Source organism: Sorex fumeus, unplaced genomic scaffold, assembly GCF_029834395.1.
Source record: "Sorex fumeus unplaced genomic scaffold, SorFum_2.1 ptg000054l, whole genome shotgun sequence".
Classification (NCBI taxonomy): Eukaryota; Metazoa; Chordata; class Mammalia; order Eulipotyphla; family Soricidae; genus Sorex; species Sorex fumeus.
Window position 1 is genome coordinate 27,492,831 of NW_026606111.1, and position 27,318 is coordinate 27,520,148.

Consider the following 27,318-nt stretch of genomic DNA (forward strand, 5'->3'; position numbering starts at 1 on the left):
CAAATCTATCCATTTATAGGCGAATTTCATGGCCTCATTTTTCCTAATATCTGTGTAGATGTACCATAGTTTATTCATGCGTCTGTTCTCAGGTTGTTTCCATATTCTGGTGAATGTGAATAGTGCTACAATGAACATAGAAATGCAGATGGTGCTTTTGCTGTGTGTTTGGACCCCCAGGGTATATTCCCAGAAGTGGTATTGCTGGGTCAAATGGGAGTTCAATTTTTAGTTTTTTGAGGAACATCCATGTTTTCCAAAAAGACTGGACCAGTTGGCATTCCCATCAGCAACGAATGAAGGTCCCTTTCTCCCTGCAACAACAGCACTGCCTGTTCTTGTTTATTTGAATGTGTACTATTAATCTCTGCATCTCATTGTTTTGATTTCCATTCCCCGATGATTAGTGATGTAGAGAATGTTTTCATGTGCATTTTCGTCATTTCACTTTCTTCATTGAGGAAGTTTCTGTTCACTCTTCTCCACCCCCCCCCCCATTTTTTTTGATGGGGTTGGGTATTTTTCTCCTGCAAAGTTCTACCAGTGCCTTGTATATCTTTGATATTAATCCTTGTCAGATGGGTATTGGGTAAACAGTTTTTCCAATTCCACGAATGTCACTATCTTGATCAGTTTCTTTTAAGGTGTTGAAACTTCTTAGTTTAACATAGTCCCATTAGTTAAATTTAAGCATAGTTTAAGCATAGTCCCATTTGCTTCCACTTGCTTGGTCAGCAGTGTTTCATCTTCGAAGACTCCTTCAGCTTCAATATTATGGAGGGTTTTGCCTGTTTTCTTCCATGTATCTTATGGATTGTCTGATTTTGAGGTCTTTAATTCATTTTGATCAGACTTTTGTGCATGGCGTTCGTTAGGTAGAGGTCAGAGATGAAGACCAGTTTTGAGTGGCAGTCTAGGCCAAGATCAGGTTCTGTGAATTCACATTACTGGATAAACTGCAGTAGTGGCAACAATAGCAAAAGTGTCCTGGCATAGTGATATCGGACAATCTATCCAATCAGAAAATCAAAAGACAGATCTTCATAATTTGGAAAAGAAATTCATACTTTTTTTTTAATTAGTGAAACACCATGAGGTACAGCTGTAGACTTACAAGTTTTTGTGCTTGGGTTTCAGTTATACAATGATCAAGTACCCATCCCACCAGTGCCCATTCTCCACCCCCACCAATCCCAGTATCCCTCCCGCACCCCCATACCCCATCCCATCCTGCCTCTGTGGCAAGGCACTCCCTTTTGTTTTGTCTCTCCTTTTGGGTGCTGTGGTTTGCAGAAGAGGCATTGGGTGGCAATCATGTTCGGTCTATAGTCTACTTTCAGCATGCATCTCCCATCCTGGGCGGATCATACCCTTTTCTTAAGATAATTATTCTCCTACATTGTATGACTGAAACCCAATCATAAACAATTTTGTAACTGTGTATCTCACAGTGATTTAATTTTAAAAACTAAGTTTAATTATTCTTCTGTGCTTTGGTAAAGAAACTAATTATAGGTACCTTCATGATTTAGGTGTCATCATTCCTACTGTCATATGTTTGGCTATGTACAGCACAGCAACAACCTTTCATCAATGGAAATGATATGGAATAGTGTTATTTGGCTTGGACAAGTAAAAACTGCTTTTATAATCCTGTGATTTACTGCCTTCCTTGTCCACAACTCATAATCTCTAGGTTGGAGTTTCTAACAATTAGCTAGTCAAGAAAGAAAAACACCAAGCCTCATCTATAGATAGGTCCCATGTCTTGGTTGCACCCAAAAGTGGACAGCTCCAGCACTACACCCCAATTAAAGATGGTCCTGAAGGAAAGTGGTGAGTGAACAGCCTTCCTGTGAAGAGAACTTTAGTACATTTAGCTGTGAAGTGACTGAACTGCGGGATGACCAGAACATAGGTCTATGCCAATTCATTGGCAGATCATACTTCCAGAGGATAGTGCAGAAATCAGAAGAATCAAGACTGAGAAAAGATTAGTTAGCAAGGGGGTTGTGATGGATGTCAGGGAGTGAGCACACACTGACTCCCATGCCATGTCAAAGTCCAACAAAGGGTATTCACCAGAGGAGGTTCTTATTAATAAAAACATGATTAACTGGCAAATGGTTAATCTGAAAAAACTCACACCAATACTAGGCATTGCTCCAGCCGAGTGATGGCACAGCGGTAGGGCGTTTGCCTTGCACGCAGCCAGCCCAGCCAAGCCGGGTTCGATTCCTCCACCCCTCTTGGAGAGTCTGGCAAGCTACCAAGAGTATTCAATATGCCAAACACAATAAAAAGAAGTCTCACAATGGAGACGTTACTGGGCGCGCTCGAGCAAATACTAGGCATCGTAAGGCTCCTACCCATGGGTAAGAGCCATCTGCCCACAGGCAGTCTGGTAGAACCTCTTCTATCACAGAGGGGACAGAATAGACAGACATTCTGGATATGGACTGTCTTCCTATCATTAATGTTTCTGCCACCCCTACCACCAAAATGTGTTTCAGGGATTATATATTTTCTCATTTTGAGATGGAGCTAAAAGTTAAGAGAGATGAAGGCAGGGAATTCCTAAGACAAAGGATCAAAGATTGCAGAGGTAATTCCAGAGATGTGCAGTGATTCAAGAATCCAGCAACACACTGGATAGCACATGCACATTAAATACTGTCCAAGTCTAGGAAATGGTTTAGAGGGAAAAGTAGATGGGAGTCTACACAAGATGAGCGAGCCAGACCAGAAATTCTCATACTCTAGGAGCACTAAGTACTATGAAGAATATCAGTACAGAGATATAATAACTGTAGCACTGTCGTCCCATTGTTCATCTGTTTGCTTGAGCGGACACCAGTTAACGTCTCCATCGTGAGACTTGTTGTTACTGTTTATGGTATATCCAATATGCCATGGGGAGCTTTTGCCAGGCTGTCTTGCAGGCGGGATACTCTTGGTAGCTTGCCAGGCTCTCTGAAAGGGACAAATGAATCAAACCCACGTCAACAGCGTGCAAGGCAAATGCCCTACCTGCTGTGCTACTGCTCCAGTCCTGAAAACACCTAAAAGAAATGCTGTTCTGCTCTCCTAAATCTTATGACATCTGACCTTAGAAACTAGGTCTAAGTATTTGCAAGTAATTAATTATGTCCTAAAATAATTAACCAGCACCCAATAAGCTGAAATTTATAATATCTGGAGCCATAATATAAAGAAAGAAAAAACAAAATGATTCATGAAAAACAAAAAAGTTAACCATCAATAGAAATGAACTCAGATATTATAAAAGTAGTTATTGGTTATTAAAAATTACTCTACTAGATGCAAAAATATTATGTAGATATGAAAGATATAAAATACATACCGAACAATTATAAATAACACACCTGATTAAATAAACCTTAGACCAGATAGAAAATATTGAAATTAAGACAGTAATAATTTGACAAGTAAACATTTTTTTGAAGACTATACTTTCAGGGATCATTTCTATAGCTTGTTACTAAAAAAAATTTTCTGATTGTGTAGAGCACCAGAAACCATGAGGAGCCAGAGAATTCTCTCCTGAGCGTGAGGCCGGTTCTATGTTGCTTTTTCAACTGCCTTTTACTAACCACTGTTCATTCTTTTCTTTCCTTGGGAGAGTGGGAGAGTAGCAGTCTGAGTACTTAAAGGTAAAGTTAAAGGCACTCCCGTTGATCGTCGATTTGCTCGAGCGGGCCCAGTAACGTCTCCATTGGAGACTTTGTTGTTACTGCGTCTGGCATATCGAATACTCTCGGTAGCTTGCCGGGCTCTCCGAGAGGGGCGGCGGAATCGAACTCGGGTCGGCCATGTTGGCCGCTTGTAAGGTGAATTGAAAAGCATATAGAATTGTGGGGTTAACTTCTAGCAGCCTTGGTGTACTAAAGTGTGAAAACAGAAAAAAAAATTGAAATTACTGAAAATCTTTCATATTTGATGAAAACTACAAACCCAAGAATTTAAACAAACCCCCAAAGACATAGCACATCATAATCAAATTGCTACAAACTAGTTCATACACACACAAAAAAAAAAATTTGAAAAAAACAATGGAAAGACAAATTACATACAGGAAGAGGAAAAATGATAAAAACAGATTTTTTTATCAGACACAAGAAAAGCAAATTGACACCATTAAAAATGCAAAACCTCAAAAAATATCCATCTAGTGTAAATTAGTCTAGCCCCTATGGAAAACAGCATGGAGATTTTTCAAAATTTTAAAATAGAACTACCGTATAATTCGTCAATTTCACTCCTAGGTATCCATGCCAAGAACACAAAAACACTTTATATGTAGCCAATCTGGGTTCGATTTCTGGTACTGCATTGGCTGAGTCCACCAGGAAGTGATCCCCAAGTGCAGATCCAAGAGAAAGCCCTGTGCATCACTGAGTATGGCACAAAAACAAAGGAAGATGAACACTTAAGTTCACTATAGTGCCAAGATTTGGGGCTGGCAGGGGTCCCTAGCACACTGGTGGAAATGAGCACTAAGATGATGGGTGTATTATAAGTAACAGTAGCTCAATAAAAATGAGAGGAAAATACAACCTGGCAAACCATTATCTCAATCTGCAAAAATCAAAAAGCTGGTCAATAAATAGCTCAAAAGCACATGCACTGGGGATCCCTGCACTGCTGAGTACCTGGAGCACACCTAGAGTCCGACACTCAGAGTCGTTCCAAAGTACACCAGATGTGTGACCACTGTCCATCCCAATAAACTAACTTCTAAAAAAGTTCACTTTTTGAAGGACATCCTTCAAAAAATAAACGCACATAGATTGGAAGAATTGATCAATCTTACCTGTATCATGGTAGTTATCTACACAATGAAATGTACTGCCAGGAGTGGTACTCCCAAAAACAATGTTTAAAACCTTGAGGCATGGAGAGAGCACAATGCCTAGCAATGTCACTGCCCTGTTCCCCACTCCCCACCTCCCTGCAATACAGGTCCACTTGACAAGCTTCCCAAGCAGCTTTTTAGTAGGCCCTCAACACCACTGGGCATGGCAGTTTTTCAGTTTATATATCAAATTTGACAATGTTTCAGGCTAATCAATATGAAACCAAAGGCTCAGGATTTCTAAGGCAAAAGTAAGCCCACTTTTTCTAGGAATCCTTACTTTTTGTTCCAAACTCTCTAATTTCACAAAATGCAATTTTTTTGTGGATCTAGAAGAAATAGCTTGATGAATTGAGTACGTGTTTAACATTTAAGCAGGGAGGACTGAGTTTGATCCCCACCATCACATGGTCCCAAGTAACACAGGAGCAACCTCCACAAACAGAACCAGGAGCAGCTCCTGAGCACCACCAGGTATGACCCCAAACAAAAACAAAAATAAAAGAAATTGTACACAATGTAGACCAGAAGTAACAGATTCATGTATAAGCATGTGGCTTGGTATGAATTACACCCAGTACTGAAAAGAGGAACCCATATATGTAGTCTACAGACGCAAAAGTTCAGAGGCAAACTTTCAGATATCTAGCAGATGGTATTCTCATAAATTACTTAATAAAGAATCTAAGTAGACTGTTAATTTGTGGAAGATGATGACCTTGCATGGTAATACTCCCAAGACATACCAAGTCCTCTTCCATCATTTCTAAAGTTCTATTTTCATGGTCTCCAAGAGTCAAAATACAACTGAAAACTCATCCCCAAATATATGGAAAAATCCACTAGCATTAAATTTCACAAATCAGAACGCACAAATTTCAGTGAGTAAAAGCAAACATGAATTCAGTAAACATGTAGATTTATTTTAAATCAGTTCGGTACATGATACAGATTGGTTTTGCAGGTTTTAAACGAATCGAAATAGTAAAGTCTAAATTCAGCATGTCTACCTTTGCAACAAATTATCTGTAAGGTAAAGAAATTTGATAGAACTACATTTGCACAAACAAATCAGATGAAAAATCTGAAAAGGTTCCTATATACCTTCTGGATTTAAAAAACCCAAAAATTATTAATGGCTCAAGATACTATATTGTCAAAGAAGGGAGGGGAAAGGCAATGAGTTCTGTTTTAAGAGCTCTCCTGTAGACCAGCAAAATTTACTTTGTATTCTGATTGTTAAGAGCTGTATTCAAATTTACAGAAGACAAGAGACTACTTCAGCTTACAAAAAGTGCTGTATGTGTTGACATTACTTGTGGCAAGATATTCACATCCAAGCAAACTAACAATTATGCCAGTGTAGCTAATTCTGCCACTTTGGGAAAATTTTTAATTTTTTGTATCTTCAAATAAATTTCCAATCATATAGCACACACTAAAAAACTAACAGTCACAGCACCAAATACATTTTTTTGGTGAGGTACCGAAAATATTACTAATGAGAACACAAAATGTGAGGTAAACCTACCCTTCCCCCAAAACCTTTGAAGCCAAAGTTCTAAACAATTAAGGCACTTGAAAACATTAGGTGTATGTACAAATGTGCAAGTAAAACTTTAGCTGTACCAGCAAGTAACAAAAAAAAATTTTTTTCATTTTGAGAACCTTTAAAACAATGACCTAAATGAATTTCGGTTTATGAAATGGACCAAAGCAAACACTAATTCCCTAATATAAAAACATGAAAACCAAGTGCTACATTTGACCATGACAGGCTAAAGAAATTAAACAAAAATTCTTTCATGGTCTAGAAAAGCAAATGAGCATTTTAAACTAATTTAAGCCTCTGAACTAATAATCAAAAATGTCAAAAGGCAGGGGAAAGTATCCCTCTAAAACCCAAAAACCTAGTATTTCACAAATAAACTAAGTAAAAGTATGCATGCTTATTTATATGATGGAAATGGGGGGGGGGGGATAACAGTAAATGAGAAAGAAAAGAAAAAGCACAATCTATTCATTCAAGGCAATCATCATTAAAAATATCATATTCTGGTCAACTGAAAATCCTCAAGATTTTCTAAAATCACACGTGTTATCTGCTGCCTCCAATTGTTTAATGATTGTCTTGAGTGTCTAGAAACCTTACTTCCTTCTAACCTCACAAAAGAACTTTTCAAAGAAGTTTGGTAAAATCCCTTTTTTAATATTGTCAAGGTACAGTATTGTCAAGCACAAAAGAAAATATAATTAAATCACTTTTTATCTATATATATATTTAACAGCCATAAGAAAATATTGGGAGGCTCAGTATAGAAAGGCTTTCAGTTTTGTATAACATCTAGTTTAAGTTCCTCAAGTTTGATATTAGGTAATTTTCAATTAAGTAGTAACAGTATGATATCTAAAAGCAGCTCTTCAACTGCTCATAAACTACAATTACATTTTCAATCCTGACCCTCCTTAAGGTGAAATAACAAATCTCAAACATTTTAAGTTACAGTCTACCTTTCAGTCTGTCTTTTAAGGCACGGTTCTTTATTTTCAATGTTATAAGGTGCTTTACAAGTATGAACAAATAACCTGTTAAACTTCTATGTATCCTTCCATTCACTTTTTTTAAACCTGGAATGCAATTCCCTGTATGTCATCTTATTTCTAGTGTAGAAAAAAATGTTACCAAGCACAAAATTTTAGTTTAAGGATACAGTTTATGGTAAGGACACTAAATTTGTAAGTGTATTCTATTTTAAAAATAATAACCCAAATCTACCTGACTGATGCTCATTTGGCACATTCTCAATTCTGGTCACTGAACTACAGCCTGAGTTAGGATGAAAATAATGCAGCTTGCAGGCTTATTAAATTGACTAAATATAAATTGCCAAGAGAGTCATGACATCTGATATCACTTATAGAAAGTTACATTTGGCATGTCAAGAAAAGAACACAATCCCACAGCAGCAGCCATTTTTTAAAAAAAGAAGACAGCCACAAGGATTCATGCAGAATATCTTAATTATTCTTGTTGAGAAAGATGATTTAAATGTTTTTTCTTCAAGGATGATGCTCCAAATATCCTCTACATATCTTTTGGAAATTTAAAGATCCTGGAATAGCGTCTTCCTTGTGGGACACATCAGGAAAGAGAGTATTTTGGTTTCAGTGAATTACACCCCAGTCCTTGTTAATTTAATCGATCTGTTTACAGAGTGTGGTAATTTCGTTCTTTAGATTTGCAAAATTTATAGAGAAAGAAAATTACAGCTTGTAGACCCAATACAAGGACAATTCCTCCAATGAAACTGGCTGCATCAAAGGTAGACTTCCGGACAGGTTGAGAAGTTGGAGCTAGAGTAGTATTAGTTGTACCTGTAAATAAAATAAAAATATTTTTAAAAAATGCTTTATCTACAATCAAAAATTCAAGGTACCCCTATAAGACTTTTTTACCACGTGTTAAATTCTATATAAGTATTTTGGTTGAATCATTATCTTTATAGGTTAAACTTACCCATAATTGGGGGCTATACCAAACAACCTCATTCTTCACTCTGAGTACTATTTAGTCATTAATGCTGCTATATAACTAAAATACAAAAATGAGGCCCGTGGAGATAATGTAGGATTAAGGTATTTGATCCTCAGCACCACATATGGTCCTGAGTCGTCCTGCTGGGAGTGACCTCTAAGCTGAGAGCTTTGCTAGTTGTAGCCTGAAAACCCAACCCACCAGCCAAAAGACAGAAAAATGTTCTCCTGTTACATATAAATATGACCTAGGAACATATCAAACATTTAGTTAATTTGTTCATATTCTGTACTTTTAATGATCCAAATAAATAATAACTTCTGAAAAAAATCTTGCAAATTTTAGTATTATTTAAGGCAAGAAAAAAATTTATCCTTAAAATTTCAAGTTATAAGTATCCCTATTCTTTTGTTGTTATTGAAGATCCTGGGGGACCGGTCCACACATGAAGGAGCCTAAAGTTGGTCATGTAGTGCCAGAGTTGAAACTAGGGCTTCACACATACAAAACACGTGGTTCTATCACTTGAACCAAAGCCTCAACCCATTAAATAAATAATCTTAAATACCTGTAATTTATATTTTCAACAAGCAAAGATCTTGTCAGAATATTTTGAGTCTTACTTTCAAAATTTACTTTCTGAGAAAGTATTACCCAAAAATATTAGGAGGGAAAAAAATTATTTTGCAGGGGTAGGGGGCACTTTACAATGCTCAAGGCTTTACTCCTGGCTCTGCACTCAAGAATCACTCCTAATCAGTTAATCCTAGTGGGTCTCAAGAGGTCATATGGGGTGCCAGGGATCAAACCCAGGTCAACCATGTGCAAAGTCATCGCCCTACCCACTGTATCATCTCTGAGCACTCCGCCAACAATTCATGTGAAGTAATGTCTATTTTAACAAAAATCTATTTCATGTTTACCACAAATCTTGCTTTTTCTCAAATTATCAAATAAACACTAGTTCTGGTAGCAGTTTAATAAATTAGTCAGCTTTAAAATTAAATGTATTAAGAAATTAAAATTCAATGTATTTTGTGATTCTTGTGAACATATACAGGGAATGGTTCCAATGAATTTAAGAGAAAGACAACAAAGAAGGAAAAAAAATGAAATGTAGGCTGGGAAAGTGAAGTGGCTTAGTGAAAAAGTACATGCTTTGCATGTTTGAGACCAGGGTTAGAGCACTTAAAAAGTTGAGATTTATGAGAATAAAAAAAAAATCACTTTATTATTAGCATTTTAATAGTGCTATGGTAAGCATAGGATCTATCAAGTATCATACCCAGCCATGCTCAGCCCTGTAGTATTACAGTCTGTTCTACAATGTATCTTTGAATCAGCTTCTCATCATAACCCACAAGATCTATGGAGTACTGTGGCATAAGTAAAATACTGACTTAGTTTATATCAAATAATCATTTCAAACATATTTTCCAAGAGTTATGAATATAACTTACACTTCTTCCAACAGTATATAAAAGTTCCCTTTTACAAGGGAATGTATAAGTGGTGCAACTCTTTTAAAAAACAAGTTTCCTCAAAAAACCAATCATATGATTCAACAATTCTACTTCTGGGTATCTGAACAATATGAAATCATTAACTCAAAAGCTGTATCTACTCTGTTTACTAAAACATTATGTAGAGTTTTCAAGATACAGACATCCAAAATGACACTGACAAATATTAAGATGCATACACACACAATAAAATAGTATTCAATTGTAAATGGAAAATACTCAAGGAAACAATGTGAACCACATTAAGGAGAATAACAAATACAGCTTGATTTTACATATGTGTGCAATATAAATAAGACAATGAGAGAATAAAACAAAAATAAACCAGTGTATGTCTAGAGAAATACCAGAGATTAAGGTCCTTGCCCTGAGCACTGCCAGGAGGAATACCTGAGCACGCTGTTAGGAATAGTCTTTGAGCAGTTAGGTATAACCCAAAAACCAAAAGTAATGGATATTGAAGAGAAAACAGATTACCAGAGAAAAGAAAGGGTGAAAGAGATTTAAAGAGGAGAAAGGAGAAAAAGGGGTGGTGGTTTTGTTTTAAAATTAAAAAAAATAAAAGGTAATAAAAATACCATTACGATTGAGAACAGCAAAATAGGCTGCCGTGTTTTACATGCAAAAAAAAAAAGGACCAGGTTTTATGCTCCTGGCTCTACACTCAGGAATCCCGGTAGTGCCATAGGGTGTCCCATAATCACACGGAGTAACATCCCCTTCCCCGCACAAGGAATGCCCTGAGCTGAGCCATGTTGGTTGTGAACTCCCAACTCCACCCCACCCTCCAAAAGCAAGAAATCTAATTAAGGTGCACACTCAGATCAAATCACAATGCTCAAAAATACAAATCCTGGCGTTTGCCTTGCACTCAGCCAACTGGGACGACCCAAGTTCGATTCCTCTGTCTTCGATTCCTCAACCCCTCTCAGAGAGCCCAGCAAGCTACTGAGAGCATCTCGCCCGCACGGCAGAGCCTGGCAAGCTACCTCTGACATAGTCGATAGGCCAAACACAGTAACAACTATCACTGTCCTCCCATTGTTCATCGATTTGCTTGAGTGGGCCCAGTAATGTCTCCATTGTGACAACTGTTACTGTGTTTGACCTATCGAATACGTCATGGGTAGCCTGCCAGGCCTTGCCGTGTGGGTGAGATACTCTTGGTAGCTTGCCGGGCTCTCTGGGAGGGGCGGAGGAATCGAACTCGGGTTGGTCGTGTTGGCCCCTTGCAAGGCAAACTCCCTACCTGCTGTGCTATCGCTCCAACCCAAGTCTCACAATGTTACTGGGCCCGCTCGAGCAAATCAATGAACAACAGGAGAACAGTGACAGTGACAGTACTATCTCTCAGGCCCCTGATTTCTGTATTTTTGAGCCTTGTGATTTGATCTGAGCCTTGTGTTCTTCCAACTCCATTTCAATAGGAACATACATTTCCCTGAGCACAGGGCCAAGAGTGATTCCTGAGCAGAGCCAGGACTCAGCCCTGAGCACCACTGGGTGTGGCTCCAATAAAAATAAAAACAGCAATCAATCCCTATAATTTATAATCAGTATTATTTTTAAAGTCACAAACAATTTAATTTTTCCTGTAAGTTGTACCTGAAGGGTTTTAAAAAATTACTTAATTCTAAAATTCTACTTAATTTTAGAATATTAACAACTACTTAATTCTAAAAGAATCAATCTAAATTAATTTTATTAAGCAATTAAAATTACTTAATTCTAAAATTCATGTCAAATGTGATTTCTCATTAAAAACACTGAGGATTCTTGGCAAACCTATCATATTACTGATTTAACAATTGTGGCACTGTAGCGCTGTCCTCCCGTTTTTCATCGATTTGCTCGAGCGGGCCCAGTAATGTCTCCATTGTGAGACTTATTACCGTGTTTGGCATATCGAATATGTCACGGGGAGCTTGCCAAGCTTTGCCGTGTGGGCAAGATACTCTCGGTAGCTTGCTGGGCTCTCGGAGAGGGGCAGAGGAATCAAACCCAAGCTGGTTCCATGCAAGGCAAATGACCTACTGCTGTGCTATCGCTCCAGCCCCGATTTAACAATTAAGTCCCTTAAACATTTTTAGTGTGTAACTATTCATAACTGGATAGGGCTGGAGTGATAGCACAGCAGTAGGGCGTTTGCCTTGCACACAGCCACCCCGGCCGACCAGTGTTCGATTCCTCCACCCCTCCTGGAGAGCCTGGCAAGCTAATGAGAGTATTCAATATGCCAAACACAGTAACAAGAAATCTCACAATGGAGACGTTATTGGGCCCGCTCGAGCAAATCGATGAACTATTCATAACAAAAAAATGGAATACACTAAAAAAAAAAATCTGGAGTATAGTACACTGGTTAGGGTGTTTGCCTTGCACACATCTGACCTGGGTTTGGTCCCACATCAGGAATGATTCCTCACCTCAGAGCCTGGAATAACCCATAAGCACTGCCTGGTGTGGCTCCAAAACCAAAACAACAAAAACACTTAAATGGAGTATGATAATCACAGTGAAAGTTAATGATAGAAACACACAGTACTTTAATAAAAAAAAAACCAATCATTACCTGATGTAGTAGCTGTGATAGAAGTTGAAGCAGAAGACTGAGTTGTAGGTTTAGCTACAAAATAAAATGTATTTGAAATTTAAATTTCTAAATTTTCCAGGTATCTAGCATCTACCTTCTAATCATGCATTCAGTATCTTAGGGAATCAATCACTAACACATCTATACATCCAAAAACTACTTTCGAAAAATATTTAAAACCAGTAAACAATAATAAAATCGTATCTACAATAAAATCGTATCTATGCTGAAGTCTATGTATATCTAGATGTATAACATTTATGTATATACCTTGATGAAGCCAGTAAAAAGACAAAGAAGGGTAAGACAGTTTTTAGATGAGGGAACTATAAAATGTTCTTTAATCTTCAAACATTAAACCCACTAACTTTAAAAGCTACAATTTTATGTACATATCAGATTTTTAAAATAAGATTTCCTTTTCTCTTTCACTGCTGAAATTGAACTTTTCTTAAAGGGGAAGGAAAGTATTTTAGCTCTCTGCACTGCGCAGAGCAAAGACTGTTGAAAACTTGGGGCTGGAATGATAGCACAGAAGGTAGTGTGTTTGAGTTCATGGTTTTGGAATTTATAGCAACTAAATCACATATTGCATCACACTCTTTACAAATGAATGGATCTAATACTCATCAAATAAAAATTAAAACGAAGGCTGGGAGCCAGAGGAGAGAGAAAGAGGGAGAGAGAGAATACAGGAGTTAAGGCCTTGCACACAGTCAACCCTAGTTCAATCCTCAGCCACCACAAATAATTCCTAGAGCACCACCAGAAGTGATTCCTGAGCACAGAGACAGGAGGAAGCCCAAAGCACTTCCAAGTGTGATCCAAAAATTAAAATATAAAACTAAAACAGAAGACCCAAAGGCTAAAATGTACCCAGGAGTAATTCCTGAACATAGAACTTGGAGTAAGCCTTAAGCACCACCAGGTGTGGCTCAAAAATAAACCCAAAAATGTTTGTCATTCAGAATTTCATATGTATGGACTGTTGAAAACTTGGGGCTGGAATGATAGCACAGAGGGAAGGGTGTTTGCCTTGCACACAACCGACCCAGGTTTGATTTCTAGCATCCCATATGGTCCCCTGAACACCACCAGGAGTAGTTCCTGAGTGCATGAGCCAGGAGTAATCCCTGTGCATCACTGGGTGTGACCCCCCCCCCCAAATAAAAAGACTGTCGAAAACAAATGAATAGGTATGGATATGTTCTAACGAAATTTTATTTCTGAGAGCAGACCCTAGGACCACAGTTCCTCCAACTAGATTATAATACTACAAGGATTAAGTTTTAGCCTACCATACATAAATATAAATAATTATCTAATGTGATACCTCTAAAATTCAAACTTATAGGAAGAACTAATGTGAATATAAAAGCATTTTATGAACTAAGGCCTGTAAGTAACGTTTGTTTGTTGTTAGTACTGATATTAGTATCCTATGGTTAAGTTCAGAACCATCTACAGCCTTATGGTTCCCTGGAGCAACACCAGGAGTAATATGGTTCCCTGGAGCACCACCAGGAGTAATTCCAGGAGTAACCGCTATGCACCATCGGATGTAACCCAAAAAGAGAAAACAAAACAAACCGAAACCTTGGGCCCAGGAGCATTGTCAGGGAAAACCAAATGCTCGGCCATAGTGTCCCTTAACTTCTCACTTCCTCTCTTGAACAGCAGCCATAGAAAATAAAGGTCATAAAAAGGTTTTTTAATCATTAATTGTCCTTAACCAGTGTGTTTTTCTGAAATCTCTCCATTTAACTAAAGAGAGAAAATAAGAGACTAAAAGCAGGAGAGAAGTACATCATGAGCAGACTCATTGGTGGGGTGAAAAGATAGCACCGTGTAGGTAAGGCGGTTGCTTTGTACATGGCTGACCCAAGTTCAATCTCTGGCATCCCGTATGGCCTCCTGAGCCCTGTCAAGAAAAAGTCCCAAAGAAGCTTGCCACAGTGGTACGGGAGGGTGGGTAGGACAGAGAAGGAACGACTATGACAATGGTAAGTGGAAATGATTCCCTGACAATATCACTGACAAGAACAGGTGGCTCAAAGTATATTTTGTTAACTTTCAGTACCTGTGTTCCAAGGCACAATGTGGAAAAGGGGGAAGGGGGGGGGGAACGAGAGGGGGGGGCAAGAAAGAGAGAAAAGTGTCTGCCATAGAAGCAAGCTGGTGGGAGAGAAGCTGGGTACATTGATGGATGGTTAGCTGTACATTGGTGATGGATTAGGTGTTGAACATTTTATGGCTGAAAAACAACCATAAACAACTTTATAATTGTTTATCTCAGTGATTTTGTCCTGAGTGCAGCCTGGTGTGACCCAAAAAACAAGGGAAAGGGAAAAAAAAATAATAGACTTTCGGGGGAGAAATTAAACATATACCCACTGTTTCATGAACTCTTTTCTGTCTCATACTTCCCTTCCTAAGAATCAGTTTTCTCTCATCATTTGTTTTTCACCAACTTTTAACATCCTCTTAGTAGGCAAGAAAAGTTTAGGAGCACACCTGTATACTAAGATTCGTAGAAATTTCAGATAATTTCTATGGCATAAATAGTTGCACTATACTCCAAGTTCAAACTGCCAATATGGTTATAACATGCTATCTGAAAGAGCTGTGCACAATACTGGCTATAGTAAAAAGCTAGCTCACTGCTGCCTAAGCCTTCCAAAATGACTTCTGGTCTTTGTTACAGCACTTGACCACTTTTTCCTCTGAAAAACTACACCCACACAGTTTCTTGGACACCTTTTTCTGGGCCTTCTCCTGCCAATCCCTACTCATTTCTCCCAAGTTCCCTTTAAGCCTCAAGACAGTAATATTTTCAAGAAATCTGATTAGCAAATCCTATTACTCGCCTATGTTCTTTAATAGTGCCTATCCAAACTATATGGAGCCTGTGGGCTCTCAGAATAATCCAAGGGGTCTGCAGATGGAAATCACTTAATGGGGAACCAATGACACAGACTAGGGGCCAATAAGTGAAAAAGAAAGGCAAAGGAAAACAATATCAGAAGTTGAAAAAAGGTTGAGAAACACTGCCTTAGAACCCTCTATTAGTATCTGCGCCATGTTGCTGTATTTTTAGCCAAGAGTTTCCTCTCATCACTGGTCCTCAAGTCTCTGTCAATCTACTTCTATGTCTACATCCTACTGCAGCAATTTACATATTCCTACTCTAGAATTACAACAAGGTATTTTCCCAGTGTCTACTCTTTTTGGAGTTGGAGGGCTCCTGAGGTGATACTCAAGCTGATAGGTTCAGTGGTCCCATGATGCTGAGGTCCACAGTGCAACACCAAGTGATACTGGTCTTCAAGGATCCAACCTGTGGCCCTTGAGCTGCTCTCTTCAGTTCGGTGTTCACTTTCCAAACCCCTCTCCTCATTGAAGTCCTTTTATTAAATTTCAAGTCTCATCATATGACCCAGATGCTTCAAATCTACCAGCAAGTTTTACAAAGAGGCAATTCAATTCCCAATGTTATTATGACCAATACAGTCTACCTAAACTCTTGATCACTATGCACTGTACATTCCAAAGACAATCCTAACATCAATGCACTTTCATATTTCCTTCGCACATACTGACAACCCTGCTCTGCCTGGGAAGCTCTCATATATTATTTGTAGACCAAACACCTCCAGCTGTTACCACATTAAGTCAAGCGACTCAGTAACACACACACACACACACACACACACACACACACACACACACACACACCCCTTAAGTCCCAATTCCCAGAGCACATTTGAGTTCCTAAAATAGACAAAACGTCTATTTCTGATCTCTTTCCCTATCAACTAGTCTAGTGTTTGTCCTGGGTGTTTTAAAACAATTTACTTTTTCTATCTATAGGGAAGATTTTAAAAGGACTATTAGCTAAAGCTGTTGAAGGTATGGTGAAAAATTCCCATGGTTGATAGTAATGAAAAGCACATTTATCTGGAAAGATGTTAGTATTGAGTCTTAAAAGTCACTACAACCTCGAACCTAGAAATTTTGTTTGAATCAATCCTGTCAGAGACAACAACAAGTATTTCTCTAGAAAATGTTCACTGCCTGGAGTACTATTCAACCAAAAACAGAATAGGTAAAGTGCATTCAACAATGTTTTCAGAAAGAGGAAAAACAAAAAATATGGACTATATAACAACATATTTAGATTATTAAGCACTAGAAAAGACAAGAAATTAAGCACTGAAAACATTTTAGTACACTTCTGAAGAGGAATTACATAGTTTTTTTATGTTTCCGAGATTTCAACAAATTTGTGAAACTCCACTGCAGACTCAATGTACAATCCTATGGCAAATCTGTTTTGATTCAATTAAAAAAATGAAAAAAAGAAAAAAACACCTAAGTTATGTGGTCACTGTCAGAAACCAATGTATATGTTATGTCCCAAAACTAAGTCAACTTGCTTATGATTTTTAAGATTACACTAACAATCTCTAGGATTACATTACTGAAAGTTTATCAAGAAAGCTGAAAAGTTCTGAGCAGGAAAAACATTTCATTACCTGTAGAATTGGTTGTTGGCAATGGAGGGGAAGTGGTAGGTGGTGCTATTTGAAAAAAAGAGAAACACAAAAACAGTATTATCTTACGTCAAACACCATTTCCCAATTTACAGTCATTTAATGTGCCCATTTTTCAATTTTATGTTTCAGTATTACCAGCATAAGAGATTTGACAGTTGTTCTCATGTGGTTTGTTAGTCTTCCTTTACTTAGAAATTAAGTCGCCATAAGGACCTTCAAGCCCATCAGGAGTGACTCCCTGAATTAGAATCAGGAGTAAATACTGAGCACTGCCAGATGTGACCCCAAATCTGAGGAGAGGGCAGGGAATCAAAGCACCAATTTTTAGTGATTCATCCCTCACCAAAAGACACTTCTAGTTAGGTAGTCAAGGTAAAAAATATAGGCCACTCACTTTCCACTCCTTCCTCCTACTGGCAGAAAAAATAATGATGGCTACAGTATGAGCATATATGAGATAAGCTTAAGCTCAAAGTCATTTAAGGATGACTATAAGGGTCAGAGAAATAATATGGTGATCACCTTGCACGGAGCAATGGCCCACCCTGGTTCAATTTATCCAGCACTGTATATGGTCTTCTAAATATTGCCAGGGGTGTTACCCCCCCTAGCAGAGTTAGGAATAGCCCAGCCCACGAGCACCATCAAGCGTGGTGCCAAAACAAACCAACCAAAAATAAGTATAAAAATCTAGAAGAAGTTTGGGTTTCCAATGGTTCTTTGTCCTTTAACACCAGTACGTGGAACCTGTACTTCCTTTATCAGAGAGCAAAACAAATTTGCCCATTGCTTCAGTCACTGTAATTTGAGGTCTTATGGCCTTCTTTACCCAAATAAAGAAGCCAGGTATATAGTTCAGCAATTGAGCACATTTGCCTTGCTTATGTGAGGCCTTGGGTCTATTCCCAGGCACTATTAAAAAATGATAAACCATTTGTACTTTATCCAGGGAGACAGCTCAGAGTGTATACCTGGCATGCACTAAGTCTACCTGAGGAGACCATATATATATATACACACACACATATATATATATATCTTCTATCTTATTTTTTTTGTAATACAGCATTCTTCCCTAATTGCCAGCACCATAAGGCATTGCCCTAAGTGCCCTTTAGTACTGCTGGAGTGACTCCCAGCCCCCATGAGTATGTTAGGGAGGCAATGCTACCACCCACCACACACATGAAAAGCACCTTACTTATATATACTACTCCACAGTATAAATAGATCAATAAATAAAATTTAATTTTGTTTGAATATGTTAATTACACCTTTTTTTCTAACAAGAGTAAAAGTTTAGTAATGATTCAAACCAAATAATGAAATGAAGCTTCCCGAGGCAAACCTAACCTTTGTGGCAAACTCACCTGAACAGGACTTCGTCTCATTGATTAAATGGCACCCACCAGCTGATGAATTTTGTGAACAGTAGCTACTATTATCTGCTACGAAGAAAAGAAAATAATACCGTCACTCATCTCTACTATCTTTAACCTTATTGGTGAAATATAATACTCAGGTAATCTTAAAAGTCCAGACCAACAAAATACTGTTTTCTCCACCAATTTGGAATCACACAGGATCTCTTAAAATACGATTTAAAAATTTCTATGAGCATAACTGAACAGCTTTGAAACACAAAAATCTAAGAATTACAGGTAAGACAACTGCAATCAAAGAAAAGTTAGATACAAAGTACAAGCACTGGTGCATATGTTGTCTGAGCACATGTGTCAGCTGTATCTATGTACTTTCTATGCTGGTATTGGACTGGGGCTCTCTCTGCACTCTAGAAAATTCCACTTTCTCTCGAGCATATTATGCTCTCTCTCCCTTTCTCCCTTTCTCCCTCCCTCCTCTCACTTCCTCAAAATTCCCCAAAAAGAGGGAGAAGTGTTCAGGTGTTTAGAGAGCAGTCCCAATTGCAATGGTGGGACTTCTGTTCCAAATCTTTTCTTAGTTAAACCAATGTTTTCCACAGTGGGTGAAAATACCCCCAAGGAGTGCTGGAAACACCAAGTATGGGCAGTAGTAGTCTCAAGTGCAAACGGGAGGTACCTTGTTCTCTTAAGGTAGAGTTTGAGGGGAGCACTGATTCCCCTCCACCCCCCTGGAAAGAGTATTCAGTCCAAAACCTTTGGGAACCTCTGTTCTAAACCCTTCTGAATTAGTTTTCCTGGGTGTGCAGACTTGTCGTAAAAGGTTGAACTTTCCCCAAAATACGAGAGAGAAATTTAATCTCCAAAACTTGCCCTTACATAACACTACAGAACACACAACATGCACTTTGACTTTCCAGGGTTGATGTGGAACCTGGTCTTCTACCACTGAGTTACACCCACAGCCCTAGAGGTACAATCTTAAATTCCATTTTATTGGATGAAAAAAAGAGAGAGATCATGCAACAATAGAAAAACACTAATTTATGACCACAGAAAGTTTATACTATATTTTATCTATTATTTATTTTAGTACATCCAGCATGGGCTGGAGCGACAGCACAGTGGTAGGGTGTTTGCTTTGCACGCAGCCAACATGACCAACCCAAGTTCAATTCCTCCGCCCCTCTTGGAGAGCTAGGCAAGCTACCGAGAGTATCTCGCCCGCACGGCAAAGCCTGCCAAGCTCCCCGTGGCGTATTCGATATGCCAAACACAGTAACAACAAGTCTCAAGATGGAGACATTACTGGGCCCGGTCAAGCAAACTGATGAACAACGGGAGGTCTGTGACCGTGACATCCAGCATTGCTGGGGCCCTAACTCAGAGCTTCCATATGCCAAGTAGCCCAGCCACTAAACTTACATACAGATGCAACTTCCAAAATTCTTGAATTTGTCACTGAAAAAGTTTGATAGGTTAGACTTTTTCTTCATGCAGGGTAGAGTGGACCTGACAACATGTATGATGAGGCCCTGTGTTTTAACACTGATATAAAAAACTAAACATGTGTTAGTTCCTGGAGAGACAGTTCAGAGGTTAATGCACTTGCCTTGCATGAGGCTGACCCCAGTTCAATCCCAGGAACCAAATATGGTCCCTGAGTCCTGCCAAGAATGATCCCACAGCAGAGCCAGGAGTCAGCCCTGAGTACAGTAGCTGTCGCACCAAACAAACCAAAAAGCCTAAAGAGCTTAAAAAGAAACTGTCAGGGGGTGGAGCAATAGCACAGCGGGGAGGGCATTTGCCTTGCACGCAGTTGACCCAGGTTCGATTCCCTGCATCCCATATGGTCCCCTGAGCACCGCCAGGAGTGATTCCTGAGTGCAGAGCCAGGAATAACCCCTGAGCACCACCAGGTGTGACCCAAAAAGCAATAAATAAATAAATAGCTGTTAGATCATTTTGCTAGCAAAAAAAAAAACATGTAGGCATCTTCATTAATAAACATGATAGAGAGGACTGAAGATTTAGGTCAATGAATAAGCTGACAGCATGCTTGAAATGTAGAAAATCTGGGTTCGATCCCCAGCAGCTAGTCCCCTGGGCACAGCTGGCTAGAAGTGACAACTCCACCTGTAGCAGAGCTGGGAGCAGCCTCCAAGTACTGCAAGTATGGTTCCATAACAGAACAAGTTATTATGAAGCCGAGAACAGGGGCCAGAGGAATAGTGCAGTGGATAGGGCATTTGTCTGGCACGCAGTCGACGCAGGTTTGATACCCAGCATCCCATATGGTTCCCCAAGCACTGCCAGGATTAATTACTACGTATAGTGCCAGGAATAATCTCTGAGCATCGCCAAGTGTGACCCAAAAAAAAGAAAAAAAGGGGGCAAAAAAACCCAGGGGGAAAAAAAAAAACCCTGAAAACTAACCCAATTAATGGAGGACAAGTCTAGAGATGAGGGAACCTGAGTTCAATTCCATCCACGGCATGCCTCCAAGCACTGCCAGGAACAGTCCAAGTAGTCCAAGCAATGCTGGTGTGACCTCCCTGTAAATTAAGCTATAGTCTTATTTATCAAGTCTAAAGAATTAAAGGGGATAGAGGTAAAAAACAGTTACTATAAAATAATTTGATATGCAAAATTAAGTGTCCTCTTATCCTAAATGCCCAACGTAATTTCAAAGTATTCAATAACATCCTAGAACATATTTTAAAGCTATGATACCCAACAATTCTAGTCTCAAAGCAATCCCAAAGTTTCTTACCATCACACTGTATCCAAAAGCAGGTAACATTTTGTTGGTTAGGAGAAACACAGGAAACACAGCTGTTGTGATTTCCACAGGTATCTGTGGGGATTAAAATGTATAAAATCAATTAATTGGTAACTCAGTTTGTACTACCTTTCTTTTTAAAACAGTAAACATACAAAATAGTCTTTCAACCTTTTTATCTTCAGACCAGCACTTGTCCAAAAAACCTAACAAACTATCAGAATCAAAAATTCTCAGGTAAGACTTTATACTAAGTTTTTAATCAAGGTTCAATGACAATAAAATATTATGCACATACAATGAGTACTCAGCCATAAAAAAGGGAAATCTAATCCAAAAAGATCAGAAATATGATTCAATGATAGAGCACATTTTTCACATGTGAAGTTCAATCTCTGGCATTGCAAAAATATTAAAAAATAGAATTTACTGCTCTACATCATTAATCATCAGGGAGATGCAGATCAAAACCACAATGAGATACCATCTCACACCTCAGAGACTGGCCCACATTCAAAAGAACAAAAGCAACCGATGCTGGCGTGGATGTGGCGAGAAAGGGACACTCCTTCACTGTTGGTGGGAATGTCGACTAGTTCAGCCCTTCTGGAAAACAGTATGGACGTTTCTCAAAAAATTAGAAATTGAGCTCCCATTTGACCCAGTGATACCACTCCTGGGAATATATCCCAGGGAGGCAAAAATGTGTAGTCGAAGTGACATCTGCACTTGTTTGTTCATTGCAGCATTCTTTACAATAGCCAGAAACTAGAAGAAACCTGAGTGCCCAAGAACAGATGACTGGTTAAAGAAACTTTGGTACATCTACACAATGGAGTACTATGTAGCCCTTAGAAAAGATGAAGTCATGAAATTTACATACAAGTGGTACAATATGGAAAGTATCATGCTAAGCGAAATGAGTCAGAGAGGGATAGACATAGAAAGATTGCATTCATCTGGGGGATATAAAGCAACAAAATATGAGATTAGTACCCAAGAATAGCTGAGATCAACACCAGGAGGATTACTCCATAGCTTAGAGGCCAGCCGGGTATTCTAGGGGAAAGGGCAGTTCAGATAGAGAAGGGAGCACCAAATAAAGGGTGTTTGGAGGATCCTCCCAGGAGGGGAAATGCATGTTGAAAGTAGACTATGGACTGAACATGTTTGCCACTCAATGCCTCTTTGCAGACCACAACACCCAAAAGGAGAGAGAGAACAAAGGGGAATGCCCTGCCACAGAGGCAGGGTGGGAAGGGGTTGGGGGCGGATATTGTCCATGGTGGTGGAAAATGGGCACTGGTGGAGGGATGGGTATTTGATCATTGTATGACCGAAACCCAAGCACAAAGATTTGTAAATCTACAACTGTACCTCATGGTGCTTCACTAATAAAATTTAAAAAAAAATAGAATTTACAAAGAACTATAAAATCTCCCATTAAAAAAACAAAAACAAAGCAATTCTAAGAAAGAAAAATAGAGGCATTACTCTTCCTGACTTCAAACTACAGTACAAACCAATGACAATTAAAAAGATATAGTATGGGGGAGGGCTGGGAAGAGATACAGCGATGACGATGACCTGATGGGATCCAACTCCTGAGCCACCACCACATAACTGTCCTCTGAGTATCACAGGGTGCAGCCCAAGAGGCCCCAAGCACCTGCAGGGTGGCCCAGGCAATTCCCTAGATGGCATGGCTGTGGCTGCATGGCATCCTAACATCCCTGCATAGAACCTCTGGTGGGCACTACTTGCATGACACTCCCTCCTCCCCCAGATATGGTATTATGACAAAGGAATAGAGACGAGATCTCACAAGTAAACATTCATATATGTGAACTTCTGTAAGAAAAGAAGTTAAGTTAATACAACAGAGCAAAGAATAGTCTTGTCAGAGAATGGCAGTTGAAAACCTATAAGACACACATATGTTAACTCAAAATGGACTAAAAGACCTCAATAATAGAGCTCAAAGTATGAAATACACAAGGTGAGACACTACCAGATCTCACATCACAGGCATTTGGAGACATAGTGGCAAGGGAAACAAAAGAATGTGACACATCCTCTACACTGTTGTTACATCTGTAGATTGGCACCCAGCCCATGAATCCTTTTTGAAAACCATTATTCTATACCCCAAAAGAAACTACGGCAAACACTAAAAGGCAGCTTAAATCACACCATACATCTCATAAAGGTTGATATTCAAAAGAAATAAGAAACCCAATCAGAAATAGGTGTAAGACAAAATACACACTACTTTGGGTGGAAAGGGTAATGGGCCACACCTGGCTGTACTCAGGACTTATTCCTGGCTCTGCACTCAGGAAACACTGGTTCTGGGGATTGAACCCAGCTCAGCTGCGTGGAAGTCAAACCCTCTACCTCTAGGACCTGTAAATAAACACTTCTTTAAGATGACATAGAGATGATCCCACCCACACAAGAAATAATGCTCAACAATACTTATCAGGGAAATGCAAATCAAAACTACGCATCACCTCATGTTGATGAGACTGACCAGTAGCAGAAAGACTAGAAGCAAAAAGAGTTAACACTGGGGGAAAAAAGGAATTCTGGTTTGAGGCTGGTAGAAATTAAAAACACAGGATAAGATCCACAGTATAATAGGTAGAGTTCTTGTCTTGCAAGTAGCCAATCAGAGTTCAATCCCTGGCACCCTATATGGTCACCCAGTCTAGCCAGGAGTGCCCCTGAGTAGAGAACCTTAAGTAAGACCTGAGCACAGCCAGATATGATCCAAAACCAGAACAAAACAAAAAAGATAAAGGTGAGAGATATGGCAATGATAGAGCACCTGTCCTTCTTAAGAGTTGAGATGAAAGGAAGGATGGATGGATGGATGATGACCCAGGAATTTATTCAAAGGACAAGAACAATTGGGGTGGATATTTGCAACAATATATTCTTAGTAGCACTGTTCACAACAACCAAACATGAAGTCAGCCTAACTGCCCATCAACTACTGAATAGAGATCTGCCTACAGAGGATACCTCTTTAAAAAACAGAAGTCTGCTGTGAGAAACAAAACAGATGAACCTTGAAATTATGCTAAGATAAAGTAAGTAGAAGAAAATTATCCAGTGGCTATATGTGAAATCTACCTAAAGCATCCAAAACAGTGAAAAGTCAATAAAACTATAGTGGGGAAAAGGGAAGGGGTGGGTAGAGGTCTTTTTGTTGGTAGGATAGTTAGAACTTCGCCGGTAGGTATGGAGAATCCTATACACAAAAGTGTTAAAATATACCCCCTGAATCCTGTATTGTAATAAACTAATGATATATCAAAAGAATAAAAAGATAATTTAAAAAAACCCACAGCAAAAACTAGTGGGACTTCTCAGTACAGCATGGTATTGATTTACAATCCCCTCACCCCCATTCTAGTTTTCTTTTTCATTCTACAGAGCAAGTATTTTACAAGTAGGGGTTCTGAAAGCATCCTTAACAAAACTATATTGAAAAATTATATGACTGTGTTTTAAAGCAACACTACTACATAGGGAAAGAACTATCCCAAAACAACAGATGATACCCTGGGTTTAGTTTTAATAATGGTTAAGGATTTATTTTGTCGAACACAAGTCTCAAAAGATGCCTGTTCTGGGAACCCCAGAGTTTCCTATTCCAGGCAGTCCAGAATACAATGGAAAGGCCACCACTATGTACATGTAACTAAACAAGCTGTTATGTCAATAATTTAAGCCAAATAGTCTAAAACAGACTGTAAAACTGGGCTCTACCCGCTTCATTAGAAACTAGAGATAGCAAACAATCTTCACCTGCCATCTTTGTACAGCAAAAAATAACTCAACAAAGGCACTGCATTGTCATACTTTATCATTAGTGTTGGCCAGAAACTGGGACGTGTATGGTGCCCTTGGGATGGAAGAATCAAGAACAAATTAAGTTTTTTCTAAATTCAGAAGTAAATAGATGTAAAAACGGAGTTTAAAATCTCTAGTGAATGACTGGGATAGTACAGTAAGAGTCATTTACAATGAATTAGACTTGTTTTCTTTTCAGATAACAGCTTCCCCAACTATTTAAGGGAAACAAGTCATCTTTGCACACACCTACTAGTTACACAAAGGCCAATTAACCTGCTAGTTCCGTGCTTCTCTTATAAAGAAAACTGTAATTCTGGGAGGAAACTATCAAAAACGCAGGAGATAATAATCTACCATTTTAAGTCTTTAAAATTTCCGATGTGTTGCAATGAACTTCCCTCATTCAAAACTTTTCTGCCGTTACACCTTCACAAATCTAACATTTCTACCTAGCAACACCAACTTTACCATACATTTCACTGATAACACTGACTTTCTGTAGCACAAACGAGACACGGTAAAGTCTGACCAAGCCAGAAAACACACATACACACACATCATGGAAACCAGGGGCGGGAAAAAAAAAAGGGAAAAAGTGGGTACACCAATCATTTTCCCGCACCAGAACAAAAAAAGTGGGTCCCCTCCAGCCATTCTCCGCACAAAACGCTCCAGGAAGTCCCTCATCAGTTGGATCTCGAGTAACAGAATCATACTGGATTGACAAGTTTTAAATAAAGGTTGCCTGTCCCCTCTCTCTCTCTCTCTCTCTCTCTCTCTCTCTCTCTCTCTCTCTCTCTCTCTCTCTTTCTTTCTTTCCACCTGGTTCTTTCACAATCCACCTTCTCTCCCTCCTTCCCAAACTAGGGCCGCGGAATTGCCAGACTCTGCTCCCAGGACCCCGACATCCCGAGAAGACCCTAAGGGGGAGGGGGGATAGGGGGAAAAAAGCGCGTCCCGAAGGGCTCCCCGCCCAGTCCACAAACCAGAGCGGCCACTCCCGAGCCACACGGTCCGGCAGGCAGGGCGGCCCCGGCGGTTACGGTGTCCACGCACCCGCCGAGCTTACACCGCGAACCTTCTAGCTCGCCACCCCGCCCCCACCCCCGCCCCTGCCAAGTCAGGTAACGAAGGGAGCACTTTCCACCTCGGCACGCGGCGCGGGAGCACCACAAACCCTCCGCCCGCGCCTCGGAACCAACCGACGGGCTACGGAAGTCCTCGGTCCGCCACCCTGAAGCGCAGACGGACGAACGGACGCCCGAGACCTTCCAGCCCCTCTTTTCCCGCTTTCCCCCCAACTTCCGGGAAGAGCCACCCGGCGAAACAATCACCCCCTCCTCGCGGTGGGACACCGGAGCGACCCCCGCCGGGGCGATGCGGGCTTCTCGCCAACTACGGAGGCGCGTCGCCTCAGCCCCTCAGCCAAGCCCGCCGCCGCCTTCAAAGATGAGGGGAGGAAAAGAAAGAAGAAAAACGCCTCACACGCCCTCAGGAGAGGAGGGCGATTTGGGGAAAACCCTGAGGTGGGGAGGGGAAATACTTGGGAACAGGGCACCTCGCGCTGGGGGGAGGGGGGGAAGTCGCCCTCGGTGGCCCTAGGCTGTCCACCCCGCGCCCAGAGCCCCGACGGGACCCGGCCAGGCCGCCATGTTGCCCGAACACGGCCAACCCCGGTCCCGAGCACCGCGAGCGCCCAGCGCGGCTCCGGCCGGGCAGAGGCGGCGTCGGGCGAGCAGCGCAGGGAGCCCGCTGGACCCGAGCCTACCGGGGTCGACCGTCGTGTGGGAGGTGTGGGTGGTCGTCGTCGGTTGGGGGGTCGTGGTCTTCGGGGGCTCCGGCGAGGGGGGAGCCGTCGTCGTCGTCGTCGCCGCCGTCTTCGTCGTCGTCTGGTTGCCTATGGACGTGTCCGCTGAGGTGGGAGTCGCTGGAGATGAGCTCTGACCCACGGCCGGCATGGGCACACACAGCACGGCCAGGCAGGCGGCCGCCCAGAGCAGCCGGCGGGAGACAGGCGACATCGCGTCCTCGCTCCTGGAGTTCCGGGCAAAGCTGCAGCACCGCGCTCACACGCACACAAGAAAACACACGCGCGCCCAGCGCTCGCCGCCAGCCCTCAGCTTCCCCTTGCGGCGCCGCCTCCGAGACTCCGCTTCCCCGCCCCCCACGGGAGCGCGCCGGGGTCACGTGAACTCTCCCGGGGCCAC

The 27,318-nt window shown here is 40.5% G+C and overlaps 1 protein-coding gene and 1 non-coding gene across 3 annotated transcripts; one reads left to right on the forward strand and one right to left on the reverse strand.

Annotated features, from left to right (window-relative positions):
• The first annotated feature begins 3,464 nt into the window (after positions 1 to 3,464).
• LOC130033904 (small nucleolar RNA U3) lies at positions 3,465 to 3,669 on the forward strand. The gene has a single exon (XR_008794009.1). It is a non-coding gene; the product is annotated as a small nucleolar RNA U3 (small nucleolar RNA).
• A 2,109-nt stretch (positions 3,670 to 5,778) lies between these two features.
• CD164 (CD164 molecule) lies at positions 5,779 to 27,241 on the reverse strand. Of its 2 annotated transcripts, none has more exons than XM_056125244.1 (6): positions 26,880 to 27,241; positions 21,239 to 21,322; positions 18,454 to 18,528; positions 17,063 to 17,107; positions 12,507 to 12,560; positions 5,779 to 8,251 (listed from the first exon to the last, which is right to left on the reverse strand). In XM_056125244.1, the coding sequence occupies exons 1-6, from the start codon at positions 27,130 to 27,132 to the stop codon at positions 8,085 to 8,087; spliced, it is 678 nt and encodes a 225-aa protein (XP_055981219.1). In that variant the 5' UTR covers positions 27,133 to 27,241; the 3' UTR covers positions 5,779 to 8,084. The 2 variants fall into 2 exon arrangements, with proteins under 2 accessions (XP_055981219.1, XP_055981218.1); XM_056125243.1 differs by having other exon boundaries at positions 18,454 to 18,531.
• Positions 27,242 to 27,318: the final 77 nt, after the last annotated feature.

Coding starts and splice junctions, on each gene's coding strand:
- CD164 (XM_056125243.1), bottom strand. CDS start 27,132: ATGTCGCCTGTCTCCCGCCGGCTGCTCTGGGCGGCCGCCTGCCTGGCC. Junction 18,532..21,238: donor CTTTTGGATACAGTGTGATG/GTAAGAAACTTT, acceptor TTTTCTTCGTAG/CAGATAATAGTAGCTACTGT. Junction 12,561..17,062: donor GCCAACAACCAATTCTACAG/GTAATGAAATGT, acceptor TTTATTTTGTAG/CTAAACCTACAACTCAGTCT.